The sequence below is a fragment of the Cokeromyces recurvatus genome (genome assembly GCF_025118155.1).
Source record: "Cokeromyces recurvatus strain NRRL 2243 chromosome Unknown BX663scaffold_18, whole genome shotgun sequence".
NCBI classification, from domain to species: Eukaryota; Fungi; Mucoromycota; class Mucoromycetes; order Mucorales; family Mucoraceae; genus Cokeromyces; species Cokeromyces recurvatus.
Genome location: NW_026251404.1, coordinates 57,983 through 74,094, shown reverse-complemented (window position 1 = coordinate 74,094; position 16,112 = coordinate 57,983). Strand labels below are relative to the sequence as shown.

The following is a 16,112-nucleotide window of genomic DNA, read 5'->3' as shown; positions in this document are numbered from 1 at the left end:
CCTTTTTCTTCCAACTTATTGTTTCTAAGATAAAACTCAGTACATTGTTACTGAGAATAAAATATTTATAAAATTTGCCAAAATATTATCAGATTGATTAGTAAGACGCGAATGCTACTTTGTTTATAATAGTATTTACATGCTTATATCAACTTAATTTTTTTGTTGTTGTTGTTGTTGTTGTTTTTTTTACTTGAATAAATATTGAAAATAAAAAAAATATTATAATGAGTTTATATAAGTATATACTTGTTTGTTAAATAATTTATATTATCGTTTTGCTGTTTATCTTGGATTTATTATTTATATAATTTTCTATTTTTCGTATAATTCTCCGCAGTCGATAAGAAAAAAAAAAAAAAAAAAAAAAACATATAAATTCGTTATTCGTGTTCCAACTCGTTTTTTTTTACTATCTTTATTTTATTTTATTTTATTTTTATTTTTTTTATAATAAATTTCGAATAATAATTATAATCATGGTAAGTGAATATATAACTTGAGAGAGAGAAAAAAAAATGGAGGGCGAGGAGTGAGAATATCTTTTGTTCACCTAGAAATGTGATTATAGACTATCTCTGTTGGTGACTCTCTTCCTGATGTTAATCTTACCTATGTTCCTTATGAACCTAACCGTGACCCTATGGCTTGTCCTATTCCTATCAAGTACAACCTTCATAAAGAGCTTAAGGGTAAGAAAGCTGTTATCTTTGCCATCCCTGGTGCTTTCACACCTCTTTGTTCTGAACAACATGTCCCTGCCTTTTTACAAAAGTATGATGAATTGAAGAAGAAGTCTGTTGATGTTGTTATTTGCACAGCAGCCAATGATGGTTTCGTCATGTATGCCTTTGGACAACATATGGGAACTCAAGATAAGATCATCATGACCTCTGAAGGTGGTTCTGGATTTTTTGAAAAGATGGGTTTGACATTGGATTTGACAGCTATGGGATTAGGTATTCGTTCTCAACGATTTGCAATGATTGTGGATGATCTTAAAGTTACTTATCTTGGTGTTGATCCCTCTGGTCTTGAAAAATCTGGACCTGATGCTGTTCTTGAGAATTTGTAAAAAAAAAAAAGAAAAATAAAAAAATAAAAAAGAGAGAAAAAATATTCTAAATTAGCTAATAATAAAGTAGCATTATAGTTCTTTTTTTATATATTAATAAAGTAAAATTCTTTTCTAAAGTCAATAAACATTATCCTATTTTTATTAGATATTTTGGCGCACTTTGTTTGTATATTGCTAAAATGTCTTTAAAAAAAATATTTATTTTTATTTTTATTTTATTTTTTTAAAAAAAGTAGTAATACCTGTTACGGGCATAATGTCGGTATATTAATTTCGCATTAAAAAAAAGAAAAAAGAGTGATTATTAATACATCTAAAATATGATTTACTACCTTGGTCATTTTGCAGTAAAGAGGGAACTGTATGTATCTGTGTGTGTGTGTGTGTGTGTGTGTGTGTGTGTGTTTAATTTGATATTTCAACTTTTTCAGTAGAATAGTCTTGCTCTTTTGTTGTATCGATTCTTAGATGGTCATTATCAATATGAGTGAACGAGCATTGTTCAAATCTTTTCTTAAAATCCCATACACTTTGATTACAATCATTTTTAACATTATTTCTTATTTCTAATCTATGACTACTACTAGCGTTATTAGTGAATGGAATATAGAGTGAGTCTTCATTCATAAAAGTAGTAGACTGAGAAGAGATTTCAAGTTTCTGTTGCTTCGTAAAGATCCTTTGTCTCCAGTCTGTTAGACTCTTTTTAACGATATTGTATACACTCTGTTTCTTGTAGCTAATACTGGATTGATCCATATGAGTTGCAGCCACTACGTTGTTGTTGTTGTTATTATTCATAAATCTTTGCTGTTGCAAGCATAGCGAAGGAGAATAACATCGATTTACATTGTAATCTCGTACTACTCTTCTTCTATTATCCAATTTCAAATCATCTTGTTGTGTATAATTCATCGATAATGGATGAACCAAGTCTATAGGTATTTCCGCCACAACCTCTTTTAGTCTATAAATATACCAAAATATATAAATATATATTAGAATAGTTTATTATCTTCTGATCATGCATATTAGATGACCTCTTTGAAAAATAGATCATAACTCGTATTAAGAATGAAACATGAATTAGATTTTGTTGACTATGGATAGTGGCTTGATTAGGCTATAATAGAAATATGCCATTAAATACATAGACATACGCACACACACACACACACACACACACTTATATATATATGTATATATAATTATAGAAAAATAAAAATAAAACATACGGGTGCCTCAATGACTGTCGTCCTATTATCTCTCTTATTTGCCTTCAATGGCTTCCACTGATTCATTTTAACCAATGAAACAGATGAAATAACTTCAGAAAATGATGAATCCATCAAATAAGGAGAGGTTAAACAAAATATGTCTTGCTTGCGTACTAGTTCCAATTTTATATCATGAATCTACACAAGTATTTAATAAAATGAAATAATGAGTGTGGTGTCTATACACACTCTATAAAACCTTCCCTTCCTCCTCCTCACACTCTCGAGTCTTATTCACTTTTTACTGACTGTAGTTTTATGGGTATGATTCTCTACTTGAATCATAAGATATATAGGGCTACCCGAGATCCAAATAGTACGATGCATAGATATATGAATCTTTACTTGACCTCCCTTTTTATCCTGTATTTGTTTGTAGCATATAAAAGGTGATGATAGTTCTCTTAAATACGTTGCTATTAACATATTAGGATAAACAATGACAGGTTGTTTTGTGATGAATGGCTCTTCTTTCGATCCTTGATTATAAAGCTCGCTTTTCAAAAAGTATTGAATAGATCCTTTTTTATCATTCAAAGTTCCATTTAATTTCGATGGCAATACTATTGAAAAAGGTACATTGATAGTAGTAGTAAATGATTGTGACATGATCATTTTAGCTAGACTAACAATTTCAATTTTTATGAATTGAAAGGTCTTTCTATCATGAGAACTACATGTAATTACTATCATCGTAGAATATCATTAAACAAGATTATGTATATATATATATATATATATATATTGAATAAACAGTACCTTCTTGACCAATAAAATAAAGCCTAAATTCCACAGAATAATTATTGGGTACTGCTGAACAATCATCATTTAATCGAACCTCTACTGTACCTGCAAGTTCACTATTTGCTAAAATATATGGAGAATTCAAGTGAATATAAACTTGTTTCTTTGATAATGTCCATGCTGTGTGTTTATTTATGTTGTATAGACTGGATATGATATCTCTTTGTATTCCATTACATTTCGTTAATAAGTCATCTTCTGGACATAAACGACAAGAGACTTCAGTTTTAATCATATCCTCTTTTTGTTCTTGTCTTAAAAGTGAAGTCATTTTATTATTTTTGATAGGTACAATCGCAAGTTGTAAAGCAGAGCACCATGGAGATATTTTTTTTGATTGAGAACGTGATTTTCTACTACTTATGTTTCTCTGGTTGTTTGTTTGTAATAGCATATTTTAGTGTATTTATTATAACAGAAGAGAAAGAGAGAGAGAGAGAGAGAGAACGTAGGCTATCATCTTGAACTTCCCCCCTTTTTTTATATAAATATGTATATTATTTATTTATTTTGCCGTATTCATTTATTTATTTATTTTGTTCGCTATTTTTAAGCACATACAAAGCAAAATGTAAATGCACATACAAGTATGCAGCATCTAATTTTCATTAGGACTGTAGTTAGAAAAAAATAAAAAATAAAAAAAGATCTCTAATTATACATAAAAAAAAAAAACTTCTTTTTCACTTTTTCTTTTATTTTTTTTCCTTCTTATTTTTTTTTTCTTTAAATATATAAAACGTCTATATAATGTATTTAAACCGAATTATATCAAGTTTGCAATGTATTCGCTTATTGATATTGGTAACAGCAGTCATGATTGTCTTTGGTTCACTTAGCTTTTATAGTTCGAATTCTATTTCTCTACCTATGGCAGCCATAGAGAATAAGATGGAGGACGTTCATACATGGATGATTCAGACAATATCAGATCGTCGACTTATCTCAACCCTTGTCGCTTCACAGGCGTCTATATTTTATCCATTCTTTATTTTATTCAATCCTATTCAAAAGATATCTTTCATTGAATTAGTTTGCCAGCTTTTAATGTCCTGTGGTTTGAGCTTTAGTTGGTTATTTTCAATCTTATTTGATTTAAAATCAACTGATTTAGTCTTGGATAACCTATGTTTATCACAAGCAAATTGTGAATTATTCATCTTTGTCTATGGGCTTAAGTTTGTGATTGTAGGACTATTGATCATCGAAACAAGTTTAGTTCTGGCTCAGTTACTGTTAACAATGACAACTGATAACAGTAGGATTCAATTACCGTTAGATAGTGATAATAATGAAAAATAGCATAATAATTATAATAAAAAAAAGAAATTTATCTGTAAGAATTCTACACATTTAATTTATCATTTGTCTTTACTACTACTACTAATACTTCTTCTTCTTCTCTCTCTTATTCTTTTTTACTGAATGCATGTATAAAACAGCAAGTGTATATATTAACTGATCCTATATCTTTATCCTTGCGCATGTATATACGTTACTTGAATAGAGCAGCCTTTTGTCTTTTCTTTTCTTTTTTGAGATTCTTACTCTTCTCCAATTAAACAGTTAACTTTTTCTTTTTAATAGTCACCTTTTTTTTCCCCCAATTACCATGGATATGGTTACTTTGTGTGTTTATTTTTTTTTTTTTTTATTTGTTTATTTACATAAATTTTATGTAATAAACGCAACAGTAGTCGTCTGTCAAAAATCTATTTTGTATATAAAAAGTAAAAAAAAAAAAAAAAAAAAAAAAAAAAAAAAAAAAAAAAAAAAAAAAAAAAAAAAAAAATCAATAAACAATAATAATAAAAAGTTAAATAATTTTATTTTTTAGACACTATTTTATGCATACTCTATTTTTTTTTCTTTTTTTTTTTTTTTTTTTTTTTTTTTTTTTTTTGATTATAATACAATTGCTTTACTTTTTACAAAGCTTATATTTTTACTAGTTTCAAAGCAAATAAAAAGCTTTATTTTTTTTGCATCTAATATTTTAAAGTCAGTCACGAGTAAAAAAAAAAAAAATTCATAGATACAGAGGAGAATCATGTTTTTTTTTTCTTAAACCTTCTTTTATCTTATTAGTCATTTATTCTTTATTTCTTTCTTTATATTATATATACATATACATATATATATTTATTTATTTAGAGAATAAAGAAAAATGAGTGCAGGAACACGTCAAAATCAATCAAGATATTGGTGCCATGTATGTAATGAAGAAGTGCCCATTTATATGGCACCAGACCCAACTTGTCAACGATGTAATGAACAGTTTATTGAAGAAGTAAGTAACAATTAAAAAATATGTCATGTACACATGTATATATATATGAGTGTATGTATTTATATATATATTAATATTTTGGGGGAGAATAGCTCAACAATGAAGATGATCCTCGAGAATTTCTTGTAGGGGCTGATAATACAACAAATGAAGAAAATAGAGGTGGACAAACTATTCACTTTGGAGATGGTATTGGCTCAGCACATTTTTTTACTTACTCACCTTCTACGGGTAGACTTAATAATCTAAATAATAATAATAATAATAATAATAATAATAATAATACTACGAATGGAGGTGAAGTTGGAGATGATATATTTCAGTTCTTTACACCACCAAGGCCTCGTTCATCTTCTACTGATGAAGACAATAACACGAATAGAAATACCAATAATCCACTAGGAAATTTGGTTCAAAATGTATTAAATAGTATGTTGGGTTCAGCAAATATCGATATTACACCAGAACAAAATCAAAATGAAGATCCAAATCGACCTATCATTTTCTTTGGCAATATGGTAGATGGAAATATGCGTTTCCAACCTATGCCAGGTGGTATGCCTACTACTACCAATAATAACACCAACACGAATGAAGAAGGAGGAAATAATAATAATAATAATAATAATAATGAAAGAAATGAAGAAAATAGAGGAAATAACATTGCAAGGTAAATGAATATATAGCATGAGTATACATATACATATACATTTACATACACATATACATATATCCATAGTATATTGCAATTGTTATCAGCTATGACGGGTGGAGCTATTGATGGTGGATTAGTGGGTAATCCAAATGATTATGTATTTTCACAGACTGCCTTGGACAATATTATTACCCAATTAATGGAACAAACTGGAGGGTAATAAAATTGGTATTTCTAATCTATAAATACATGTTGTAATAATGTAATGTATTATTATTAGAGCATCAGCACCTCCGCCTGCACCTGACCATGTTATTGAATCACTTACAAAGAGACATTTAAATGAAAAAGAAAAGAGTAATTTAAAAGAAAAAAAAAACTGAATCGTAATTTTCTTATTTATATTTTATGGATAGGCCAAGAAACTGACTGCGCTGTATGTAAAGACCAATTTGGAGTAGAAGAAGAAGTGATTGAACTTCCTTGTGATCATATATTTCACGATGAATGTATTAAACCATGGTTAAAATTGAATAGTACCTGTCCTGTATGGTAAAGTGTGTGAATGAATTGATATGTATACACATTTATATATATATATATTTTTAATGTTTATGTTTCTTTTTTTTTTTGCTGTTAGTCGACATTCTGTGTTATCTGATCAACAGCAACAAGAATCAAGTAATGAGACTAATAGACAGCAAAATAGCAATGAATCCACTACTAATCCTAATCCACAAAATACTTCACAAGAACAAACTGCTGATAATAATCCAAATGTTAGAACGTTTTCCTTTAATAGTGGAAACGGTAATAATGTTTCAGGCGTTGTTATTGGATCATATCAACATTCACCATCTGATTCACAGCAACAACAAACCAATCCTACTAGCTCATGGCCTTTAAATTTATCTGCTGCATTTCCTTGGATTAATAATTTAACAAGACAACAAGGATCTAACACTACTACTACTACTACTACCACTGCAGAGGATGAACATAACACGAATATAGAGTCAACATCAACTGAAGAAAGGGCTGGACATAATACAGAATCATCATCATCATCAACAACAACAACAGCAGAAGGATCTTCTTGTAATGATAATAATCAAACGACTACAGTTAACAAAGACAACAATGCAACTGAATCTTCCACTAGTCATAATAACATCAATACCAACTCTAATAATACTGAATCCTTTCATTTAGACGATGATCTTGATCTTGATTAAATAGTAGTAGTAGTAGTTATATATATGTATTATACACTTATATATGTAGCAGTATTTAGCTCCTCTGTTTTGAACTTGTGACAGCAGATATATTCTATATACATATAAAAAAGAATAAAATAAAAGACATATATTCCACTTTTTATATCTGTATATGTATATGTGTATATAAAAAAGTGGGGTAGGGGGAAGGGGAAAAAAAAGGGTATGTATATGTATTTGTACATAATATATCTATGCTTAATGTTGACTACGACGAGTATTAGACAATGTTTTGAATTTTGATTTAAGGGATGAAATGACAAGATAGGTAGATGTAAGAAGAATGAAAAGACTTGTCATAATTGAGTATATACAACCATATTTAATATTTCTTGAAGCATTTAAAACTGTCTAATAAAAATATGAATATAAATAAATACACAAGACCTGGGTTTTTTATTTTTATTCAATTTAACTCGACTTACTGTAAAAGAGGCACCATAATGAGATGAAATGACCCAAATTATCTTTAGCCAGCCTTTTATTTGAGGTAGCTCACTGAAACCTTCAAAAGAGATTATCATCCAGCAAATGTGCATTAAAGAGAAAAAAGTAGTTGTTATAGCAGACATAAAATAGATGGTTATTTCAGGACAAGAAGGACACATGATGACGCCAGGTCCTATTGATTCCACAAGTAAAGATATATAACTAATCAAGGAAGTCATCAAAGCATATCCAAATCCAGAAACTAAAAAAAAAAAAAAAAAAAAGATCAGTATTTACAATTCTAGAGTATAACCTAATGGGTCATTACCAAAGGCAAAAGTGGTTCGATTAAAAGGTGATTTCGGATTAGATGATATTGTATTTAATCCAGATTCTGCACGACGTAACAATAAATAAAAACCCCATCTACAAAGTTCTTGAATAGCTATACTATATGTAATGCTCACAAAATGAATAGTTTGTGCTCCTTTTGCAAGATACCAGATAATGCTTGATAAGAGTAATGCTATTAAGCAAAAGAAAGCACTAAAGTTGATTAATTGATTAGTCTACTTGTTATCATGTAAGTTTAATCTACATGAACCTGGCTACTGTTAATAATACATATTGCGCATTAGGAGCAATATACAAGAAAAAGATGGATAGAAGAGGACCATAAGCTAAAAACAGACATCCAAAAAATGTGTAGAGTGACATTGAATAATATAAAAAGTAAAATGGTAACTATTTTTATTCATTTTTTTTTTTAGGTAAAAAAAAAAAAAAATAAAATAAAAAATAAAATAAAGTAATATAAAACAAAATAAAAATAAAACGCATTACATAAGCAATAGCTTATTTGTTTGGATAATTCCCACATACTACATTTAGAATAATAGTATAAGAAACGTATAATGAAAATAGATAGTAGTGGTAAAACACGTCTTTCTATTTACTCTATAGAAACTAAATAAGCCAATAACAGAAACAGTCTACATCTTCTATCAATAAAAGTAGTAACACTAACTATGTATGTCTTTTCTTTTATTTAACTAATTTTTTTTTTATTATCCAATCAGAAATAAAACTCATAATTGACTATCTTTTAAGCGGTTACGCGAGCAAAAAAAAAAAAAAAAAAAAAAAAAAAGAAAAAGAAAAAGAAAATATTTTTTTATTTTTTTTCCTTTTTATTTAAAGTTGAAAATAAAATAAACATGGATCGTAATAATCGTTTTCCACCCTATGATAGAACACCTCCAAGACAACAACAACAACAGCCACTTTATGGAGGAATTCCACAACAACAGCCACAAAACTTTCGTCGTGATGAATATGATGGTGGTAATCAAAGTGGAAACATGAGTCGTAATAGAGGAGGAGGGGGTGCTATGAGAGATCATAGAGGAAGGCGAGGTAATAATGACAATAAGCCATACAATAAAAGAGGACACCGTTCTGGTAACTTTAAAGGAAAAAATGAGTATCAAGATGAAGCTGATCAATATGGTAAGCCCTTTTTTTATTCTTAATGAGTTCACATTCATGTTGAGAACTTTTCTTGATGATGAGAGAAAAAGTTTCAAGTCTTTTCCTATCCCTTTTTTTATTTTATTATAAAACATCTTACAACTATTTTCAGGATATGATGATGATAATTCACGTTTACCTCCTCATATTGAATCAAGAGTAGCCCGAGAAAAGCCTTGTAGAACATTATTCGTAAGAAATGTTCAGGTAAATAATTTATCACAGCTCCCTTTATTTTTTTAAGAAGATGAAAATAATTCATGTCAAACTTAGTATAATACTCCTGAGAATGAGATTAGAGCTTTGTTTGAAAAATATGGTGAAGTGAAAGATGTATTTAATTTAATTGAAAATAGAGGCATGATTTTTATTACCTATGTAAGTTTTATTCAATTCATTTTTATACTTTAATCCCTAGTCTTTATTGATTTATTTCCCTTCTTTCTTAGTATGATGTTCGTGCTGCTGAGGATGCTAAGAAAGCAATGCAGGGAGTATATTTAAGTGATAGAAAAATTGATGTACATTATTCTTTACCAAAAGAAGAGGAGGAAAAAGCAAGATGTGATAGAACTAAGAATCAGGTATATATATCGATATACGCACATATAATTTTTAATGTTTATTTGAGAGATCATAAGTGTGAACATTTTTTTTTTTGTTTGTATGTGCAAAAAAAAAAAAAAAAAAAAAAAAAATACATATATTAGGGTACTTTACTTTATACTCTTAAGAATTCAAGTACTGAGTTAGATGATAATGAGTTACATACATTTTTCTCTCAATTTGGTGAAGTTAAGGCTATTCGTGTACCCCATTTCAAAAAAAGTACAGCTCATCATTATAACCCAAGTGAAAGGTATATGAAGGAAAATGTTATTTATTGAAAAAATGTATTTTAAGTGTAGTCTTTTAGAAATCAGCAACGATTAGTTGAGTTTTATGATTCAAGAGCTTGTGTTGATGCATATGATGCAACTTATGATAAAGAATATAAGGGCGGTAAATGGGATGTTGCATTCTTTTGGGATCATCCATATAAGGAACGTGCTAATGCCCATATGAGAAGGGAAAAAAATCAAGATAGAGGAGATGATGGTAGAGGTAGAAAGCGTAATAATAATGAGCCTCCAATGAGACATAGTAGTCGTGACAATTATAACATGTATCGTAATGAAGATAATAGTCGTTATCCTCCTCCTCCTCCTCTTCCTCCCATTTCCTCGCATTATAGTAACCTAGATCCTAGATTACAATATAATCCATCACTTTCGCAACAACAACCATCTAATTTTGCTGGACCGTCAACTATTATGCCTGATGGACAGAGACTTGAACAAGCGCAGAAAGCGCAACAAATATTATCAATGTTAGCTCAAACACAGCAACAACAACAACCACAACATGCTCTACAGCAGCCAGTAGCTACTTCACTCACATCTCCTTTCCAACCCACAAATATTCAATCACCTCCTGTTCAACAACAAGCGCCTTCAATAGCTTCATTTGTTCAACCCGTTCCTCCTACAGAGGACCAAGCTTCTCAAGTTCAACAGTTGCTAGGTTTATTGGTAAGAAGAAAAAAAAAAAGCATGATGTATGTATATAAGCAATTCTATTTTATACTCATTTTTTTTTTAAAAAAAATTATAGAATCAAGCTGCTCAGCAACAGCAACAGCAACAGCAGCAGCAACAACAACAGCCACCACCAGTACAGCCACAAGCTGTTATGCCATCTAACGTAGCTCCTATCCCTGGTATGGATCCTGCAACTGCTTTGTCTCAATTAGCTGCATTGATTCAACAGCAACAACAACACCAAAACCAATAAGATATATATATCTGTGTGTGTATTTATTCTATAGCTTTTAGTTACAAGTTAACATTAGTTATAGTTTTAAGCCTATATAAAAAAAATGTATTATATAAGCAAACTATGTATTTTTTTTTTCAGCGCAACCCGCAATCTAGATGAATGGATACTTGTGTGATAAAAATAGTTACAAAATATTTTTGACGTTTTTTTTTAGTAGTAGTTTGGGCTTAAAAAAAAAAAAAAAAAAAAAAAAAAAAAAAAAAAAAAAAAAAAAAAAAAAAAAAAAAAAAAAGAAACCCTCCAAAAATAGATTAAGCGTGTAAATCCTCTTTTATGACATCTAGTCTTCTATAAGTATTCTTTCCCTTTTCTTTCTTTCTCTCTCTCTCTCTTTTTATTTTCATTTCTTTTAAATAATGAACACTATTTATTCCCAACAACAACTTTATAACACAGATAAGAATCCTGCTTTGAATAAAACATCGTCTTCTTATTCACAACAGCAAACATCCTATATGAAACATAAACGTCCTTCTATCAAAGATCAATTATTAGATGATGATGATTCTTTAGCTAGTTCTAGTAGTGATGAATCTATTATAGACGAACCTCCAACAACGAACCATGTCGATTGTTATCATGTCAGTACTGAGCATAAATTCTGGCAAGCACATTCCAGTATGACTATCATTGCACCGCCTATGGTATCATCTAATAGCTATCATAGGTCATCTTTTCCTATGAAGAAGAAGCAACCTACCTTAGCTGTGCAAGTCAAGCAGATCTTGGGAACTACTTTTGATGAAACTGATTCAGAAATTGAAGCAGAATGGAATAAAAGTAGAACTAAATTAAGTAGTGTCTTGAACAATTGATTGTAAATGTACCATAATAATATGTATTTAAACTATTAAGTGTAACCATTAATATTGCCTAAATAAATTTTTTACTATATTAAAATCCAGGAGTAAGTCATTATTATTATTATAATATTGAAATCCTAAATAAGCTACTAGTAACCTTTCTTTATTATTACGTACCTGACTCAATATAATAACCCTATTCTATCCTTTCTTGTCATAGAGACAAAAAAAAAAAAAAAAAGGGGGCGGGTCGTTGTTTTAACATTTGATCTACCGCATTACAGACCGTGTTCACGTTGTCAATTTTACGGCAGAGATGATATAAATCGACAAAGGACGTATTTTAATGGTGTGTATATAAGTGTGCATGTATGTTTTTTTTTTTTTTTTTTTTTTTTTTTTTTTTTTTTTTTTTTTTTTTGCCCATCATTCTTTACTTTCTACTCTAGATTCAAATAGCTGCATGAATGATGCACTATTTCTTTTTTTTTTTCTTCTTGTATAAATAAAATCATGACTAGCTTAAACAAAATGTATCCATATCCCTCCTCTTCTTCTTCTTTTTTTTTTAAACAGATAAAAGACTATAATAAAGTTATTTTGCTTTTCACGTGTATGTTTTGTTTTATTTTAAGCTTAAAAAAAAATGAAAAAAATAAAAATAAAAGTATTAGATAAAATGATATATTTTAGATAGAAAACAACAAGATAATCAACTTTAAGCTTGCTTTTCAGCTGTAAACTCTCCTAAACTTATAAGCCATATTATCCAAGTAGAAATTAGATACACTATCTTTAGGCTTAGCTATACATCATCAGCTACTACAAATAAATGAGTCTTTAAGGGGGGGGAAGTGGAGGATAAACGTAAATTGTTAATGAAATGTTAGACAAGAATATGCAATCAATTATAGCAACACAACTATTAATATATCCTTTAACTATTTCTTAATTCCAGAATACTTTTTGAAGTCTATAATAACTTTTTCCCTTCCCTACTGTTATCATTTGATTTGATTTAGTGGATTCTTAAATTTTGTTACTAAGAATATCTTTGAAACAATAAAGATTTTTTTTTTTTTTTTAATGATGACGATGTGAACACTATCAATATCTCTGCATACTTATTTATGTGTTCCAAGTACCAAAAAAAAATAAAAATCGGCACGTAAACTTTTTACCCTTTACTTGCTTCTTTAAACATGAACAATCATGTTGACTTACAAACACTACACAATACCTAAATACTGTTGAACTCAAAAAAAAAAAAATGCCTGCACAATCAAATGAAAATAAGTCTAAATATGAAAACACCACATATACTAATATGATTTAATAGAAGGATTAATTTTGTAAGGGCGTTAAATATTTATCCAAGTCATTCACCAAAAAACTAATAAGCTCAGAATCTTCTTTCGAATCCAGTACACAATGATTGCATGACTGACTTTGATTAACGACAGGTAAATTGTTCTCTAAAACAAACGACGGTTTTATTTCTGTTGGTGAATTTTCTGCTAAACTATTTTCAAGTTGTAGTGTTGATAAAGCTGGGCTTTCTGATGGTGATCTAGTATCGTCTTCATAAACCTCTTGTAAATGACTTGCAACACATGAACAACTTTTAATAACTTCACAAAGACAGCCATTAATGGGATTGGGTGCTAAAAAAAATATATATAAATATAAACCATAGATAAATGTATACATCTATATACAACTTACTCCTTGCAATAGCACATGTGCATTTAACATGAGTGCGATTTGTTTTCCTCAAGTCTCGACAATGATTACATTGGCTTACTTGTCTACCTCTCTTTACTATCTGTATTAATTTTCGATCATTATGATTACATTTCTTTACACGATGACCCCTTATACATGAACCACTAAAATGTTAAGAATTAGATGATTTATAATGTGTTATTTGGTGTAATGTAGTTACCAAGCATATTTTACATTATTAATTATTATAGCCATTTTATGAAAAGCTTTATTTTGTTTTTATTTGTTGATAAATGAAAAAAAAAAAAAAATAAAAAAAATAAAGTGTGTTTCACTCTTTTTTTTTTTTAAAAAAAAAAATATATCATTGTCCATACAAGTCAAATTTCTTATTTGATAACATGTTGTTTTCTTTCTTTCTTTCTAATAAATAGGTGTACAATTTGAAACAAGCTAGCAAGAGAGGTCATCTTCATGACAAGTAAGGAAATACAAAGTCCGTAGTAACAAAAATCTTATTCTTTAACATTGGCAAAACAATATAAGCGATACAATTTAAAGAAATTTACAACTTACTAGCTAACGAACGAACTAACAAAAAAAAAAAAAAAAAAAAAGGGATATTGAACTGTACATCAGGAAGCTTATTAGAAATAATAATAATGTTGTATTTTGAAGACAGTAGATAATATACTGCTTCGTGAACAGTGGTACAGTAGGATGCTTAGGACACCAAAGTTGAATAAATCCCAGCTAGTCCATCCAAGATGCTAACAAATACATCGATTATATTCATGGGGATAGCCAAAGAATGAGACCTACTCATATAGTCAGTCAAGCATTCTATCAATAATTCCTGCGCTTCAGAAAAAGAATTTAGTTATATTCCAACCATTTGAATGAGTAGAATCAAGGCTACAGGAGCTTATTCGAATCCTTTACTACTATTACTGCTACTACTACCATCATCATCAATAGTAGAAAGTTTGATTCATTGTTGGTAGGGATTCAGTGGTATTATAGGAAAGAGACTTTATGTTATCTATAGAATCACTTGGACTGAATGGTATCACAAAATAAGAAAAAAAAAGAAATTGGCCTTTTGAACTGGAAGACTATGTATATATTCAGCTAGTTGAAACTATCTATTGTGTACATCATATACATATATACTTTCTTTTTATACAGTTCTTGTAATCTATCTTGTTTATCTGCATAGAGCAATAAGATCAACAGAGAAAAAAAAAAGGTGTCTTATTCAATCCCGCAGCGGAAAATGAATGTTGAATTCACCGCAAACGTCTCCTCTACCACCCTGGCTTCCCTTCCACCTTTTTTTTTTTTTTTTTTTTTTTTTTTTTTTTTTTTTCTAATTTCATAACTAAATTAAAATGTTTGGTGTCATTAGATCAATTCCAAGAGGAGCTAGTCGTTTACCGTTAACAGCAAAGAAAGGGCATAACTTTTATAAAGGTATTTCATAATAAAATTTTGGGAAGCAATTCATTAATTATTATTTTCTTTCTTATTAGGTACTGGTTCGGGTGCCATGGGTCGACACACAAAACATGGAGGATATATGATTGATTGGAATAAAGTTCGAACATTTGTTGTGCCAGATCTTGAGAATTTCAATGTAACAATATTAATATAAAATTTGACATTTTTTTTTTCAACTTAACGTGCTTTCTTCTGACCTCTCTTTCTTTTCTACATAGCTTGGTCCTTATGTTTCTCGTAAAACACCTTATTTAGCAAAAAAGCCAACTAATGTGAATACCGATTAGAAAAAAAAGAAAAGAAAAAAAAACTGTACAAAATATATTTATATTATACTTGAAATTTTATTTTATTTATATAAACATGAAAAGATTAGTTCGGACGCTTAACGTCCTTGTATTACTTAGTAGAACAGATCAATAGCAAATGAATAGAAGCTAAAGAAATATTTTTTTTGAGGGGCAATAGAGGAGAAAGTATGAATGGAGCTAGAGAGAGAGAGAGAGGAAATAAATAGTAAATTAAAGGGCCTTTTTTATTATTATCGATAAAGAAGCTGTCAATTTCAAGTTATAAATACAATATTTATGGAGAAAATTATCAAATAAACTAACAGGAAGAGTCGATTCGAAAAAAAAAAGACGCAAAACTTCTTCAAGTAGTTACTAGTATTCTACTAAGTTCTGAATAAGTTAAAAGCATATGTTTTGCAATAGTAATTCGGAAAATGTAGGTTTTTTTTTTTTTTTTAAAAAAAAACATTAGCAGAGTGATGTATATATGAATTAGTGTATGTGTGTGCGTATTGTTAGTGAAAATGAGTCAATGGAAAGGCACTAAGTTTTTAAAGAAGCAGACACTATCAT

The 16,112-nt window shown here is 29.2% G+C and overlaps 10 protein-coding genes across 10 annotated transcripts; 8 read left to right on the top strand and 2 right to left on the bottom strand.

The window, feature by feature from the left end:
- The first annotated feature begins 406 nt into the window (after window positions 1-406).
- BX663DRAFT_514094 (allergen) lies at window positions 407-1,226 on the top strand. Its single transcript, XM_051528245.1, has 2 exons — window positions 407-482; window positions 572-1,226. The coding sequence occupies exons 1-2, from the start codon at window positions 480-482 to the stop codon at window positions 1,073-1,075; spliced, it is 507 nt and encodes a 168-aa protein (XP_051381304.1). The 5' UTR covers window positions 407-479; the 3' UTR covers window positions 1,076-1,226.
- Window positions 1,227-2,463: 1,237 nt separating this feature from the next.
- On the top strand, window positions 2,464-2,818 carry BX663DRAFT_514092 (uncharacterized protein). Its single transcript, XM_051528244.1, has 2 exons — window positions 2,464-2,493; window positions 2,545-2,818. The coding sequence occupies exons 1-2, from the start codon at window positions 2,488-2,490 to the stop codon at window positions 2,746-2,748; spliced, it is 210 nt and encodes a 69-aa protein (XP_051381303.1). The 5' UTR covers window positions 2,464-2,487; the 3' UTR covers window positions 2,749-2,818.
- Window positions 2,819-3,857: 1,039 nt separating this feature from the next.
- Window positions 3,858-4,494, top strand: BX663DRAFT_514091 (uncharacterized protein). Its single transcript, XM_051528243.1, has one exon. The coding sequence runs from the start codon at window positions 3,910-3,912 to the stop codon at window positions 4,459-4,461; it is 552 nt and encodes a 183-aa protein (XP_051381302.1). The 5' UTR covers window positions 3,858-3,909; the 3' UTR covers window positions 4,462-4,494.
- A 735-nt stretch (window positions 4,495-5,229) lies between these two features.
- Window positions 5,230-6,387, top strand: BX663DRAFT_104724 (uncharacterized protein). Its single transcript, XM_051521474.1, has 2 exons — window positions 5,230-5,449; window positions 5,542-6,387. Exons 1-2 carry the CDS (start codon window positions 5,327-5,329, stop codon window positions 6,121-6,123), a joined length of 705 nt encoding a protein of 234 aa, XP_051381301.1. The 5' UTR covers window positions 5,230-5,326; the 3' UTR covers window positions 6,124-6,387.
- BX663DRAFT_104694 (uncharacterized protein) lies at window positions 6,129-7,531 on the top strand. Its single transcript, XM_051521472.1, has 4 exons — window positions 6,129-6,320; window positions 6,385-6,461; window positions 6,521-6,656; window positions 6,745-7,531. Exons 1-4 carry the CDS (start codon window positions 6,211-6,213, stop codon window positions 7,337-7,339), a joined length of 918 nt encoding a protein of 305 aa, XP_051381300.1. The 5' UTR covers window positions 6,129-6,210; the 3' UTR covers window positions 7,340-7,531.
- On the bottom strand, window positions 7,460-8,568 carry BX663DRAFT_104701 (gamma-secretase subunit Aph-1). Its single transcript, XM_051521473.1, has 4 exons — window positions 8,415-8,568; window positions 8,139-8,356; window positions 7,807-8,072; window positions 7,460-7,732 (listed from the first exon to the last, which is right to left on the bottom strand). Exons 1-4 carry the CDS (start codon window positions 8,525-8,527, stop codon window positions 7,580-7,582), a joined length of 750 nt encoding a protein of 249 aa, XP_051381299.1. The 5' UTR covers window positions 8,528-8,568; the 3' UTR covers window positions 7,460-7,579.
- Window positions 8,569-9,009: 441 nt separating this feature from the next.
- Window positions 9,010-11,383, top strand: BX663DRAFT_514082 (uncharacterized protein). Its single transcript, XM_051528242.1, has 7 exons — window positions 9,010-9,319; window positions 9,453-9,547; window positions 9,614-9,718; window positions 9,790-9,924; window positions 10,051-10,199; window positions 10,257-10,911; window positions 10,994-11,383. Exons 1-7 carry the CDS (start codon window positions 9,028-9,030, stop codon window positions 11,171-11,173), a joined length of 1,611 nt encoding a protein of 536 aa, XP_051381298.1. The 5' UTR covers window positions 9,010-9,027; the 3' UTR covers window positions 11,174-11,383.
- Window positions 11,384-11,446: 63 nt separating this feature from the next.
- BX663DRAFT_514081 (uncharacterized protein) lies at window positions 11,447-12,217 on the top strand. Its single transcript, XM_051528241.1, has one exon. The coding sequence runs from the start codon at window positions 11,575-11,577 to the stop codon at window positions 12,031-12,033; it is 459 nt and encodes a 152-aa protein (XP_051381297.1). The 5' UTR covers window positions 11,447-11,574; the 3' UTR covers window positions 12,034-12,217.
- A 1,062-nt stretch (window positions 12,218-13,279) lies between these two features.
- BX663DRAFT_514080 (copper fist DNA binding domain-containing protein) lies at window positions 13,280-14,052 on the bottom strand. Its single transcript, XM_051528240.1, has 4 exons — window positions 13,967-14,052; window positions 13,747-13,910; window positions 13,555-13,685; window positions 13,280-13,484 (listed from the first exon to the last, which is right to left on the bottom strand). The coding sequence occupies exons 1-4, from the start codon at window positions 13,999-14,001 to the stop codon at window positions 13,404-13,406; spliced, it is 411 nt and encodes a 136-aa protein (XP_051381296.1). The 5' UTR covers window positions 14,002-14,052; the 3' UTR covers window positions 13,280-13,403.
- A 1,026-nt stretch (window positions 14,053-15,078) lies between these two features.
- Window positions 15,079-15,652, top strand: BX663DRAFT_514073 (mitochondrial ribosomal protein L27-domain-containing protein). The gene is made up of 3 exons (XM_051528239.1): window positions 15,079-15,219; window positions 15,279-15,382; window positions 15,465-15,652. Exons 1-3 carry the CDS (start codon window positions 15,138-15,140, stop codon window positions 15,531-15,533), a joined length of 255 nt encoding a protein of 84 aa, XP_051381295.1. The 5' UTR covers window positions 15,079-15,137; the 3' UTR covers window positions 15,534-15,652.
- Window positions 15,653-16,112: the final 460 nt, after the last annotated feature.

Bases quoted from the DNA above. Each gene is read 5' to 3' on its own strand.
- BX663DRAFT_104694 (XM_051521472.1), top strand. From the start codon at position 6,211: ATGACGGGTGGAGCTATTGATGGTGGATTAGTGGGTAATCCAAATGAT. The intron at 6,321-6,384 runs GTAATAAAATTG...TATTATTATTAG, and splicing joins TTAATGGAACAAACTGGAGG to AGCATCAGCACCTCCGCCTG. The intron at 6,462-6,520 runs GTAATTTAAAAG...TTTTATGGATAG, and splicing joins TTTAAATGAAAAAGAAAAGA to GCCAAGAAACTGACTGCGCT.
- BX663DRAFT_514081 (XM_051528241.1), top strand. From the start codon at position 11,575: ATGAACACTATTTATTCCCAACAACAACTTTATAACACAGATAAGAAT.
- BX663DRAFT_104724 (XM_051521474.1), top strand. From the start codon at position 5,327: ATGAGTGCAGGAACACGTCAAAATCAATCAAGATATTGGTGCCATGTA. The intron at 5,450-5,541 runs GTAAGTAACAAT...GGGGGAGAATAG, and splicing joins ATGAACAGTTTATTGAAGAA to CTCAACAATGAAGATGATCC.
- BX663DRAFT_104701 (XM_051521473.1), bottom strand. From the start codon at position 8,527: ATGTCACTCTACACATTTTTTGGATGTCTGTTTTTAGCTTATGGTCCT. The intron at 8,357-8,414 runs GTTCATGTAGAT...AATCAACTTTAG, and splicing joins GTATTATTAACAGTAGCCAG to TGCTTTCTTTTGCTTAATAG. The intron at 7,733-7,806 runs GTAAGTCGAGTT...TATTTTTATTAG, and splicing joins ATTATGGTGCCTCTTTTACA to ACAGTTTTAAATGCTTCAAG.
- BX663DRAFT_514080 (XM_051528240.1), bottom strand. From the start codon at position 14,001: ATGGCTATAATAATTAATAATGTAAAATATGCTTG. The intron at 13,686-13,746 runs GTAAGTTGTATA...TATTTTTTTTAG, and splicing joins CACATGTGCTATTGCAAGGA to CACCCAATCCCATTAATGGC. The intron at 13,485-13,554 runs CTTGAAAATAGT...AGAACAATTTAC, and splicing joins CAGCTTTATCAACACTACAA to CTGTCGTTAATCAAAGTCAG.
- BX663DRAFT_514091 (XM_051528243.1), top strand. From the start codon at position 3,910: ATGTATTTAAACCGAATTATATCAAGTTTGCAATGTATTCGCTTATTG.
- BX663DRAFT_514073 (XM_051528239.1), top strand. From the start codon at position 15,138: ATGTTTGGTGTCATTAGATCAATTCCAAGAGGAGCTAGTCGTTTACCG. The intron at 15,220-15,278 runs GTATTTCATAAT...CTTTCTTATTAG, and splicing joins AGGGCATAACTTTTATAAAG to GTACTGGTTCGGGTGCCATG. The intron at 15,383-15,464 runs GTAACAATATTA...TTTTCTACATAG, and splicing joins CAGATCTTGAGAATTTCAAT to CTTGGTCCTTATGTTTCTCG.
- BX663DRAFT_514082 (XM_051528242.1), top strand. From the start codon at position 9,028: ATGGATCGTAATAATCGTTTTCCACCCTATGATAGAACACCTCCAAGA. The intron at 9,320-9,452 runs GTAAGCCCTTTT...AACTATTTTCAG, and splicing joins AGATGAAGCTGATCAATATG to GATATGATGATGATAATTCA. The intron at 10,200-10,256 runs GTATATGAAGGA...GTAGTCTTTTAG, and splicing joins CATTATAACCCAAGTGAAAG to AAATCAGCAACGATTAGTTG.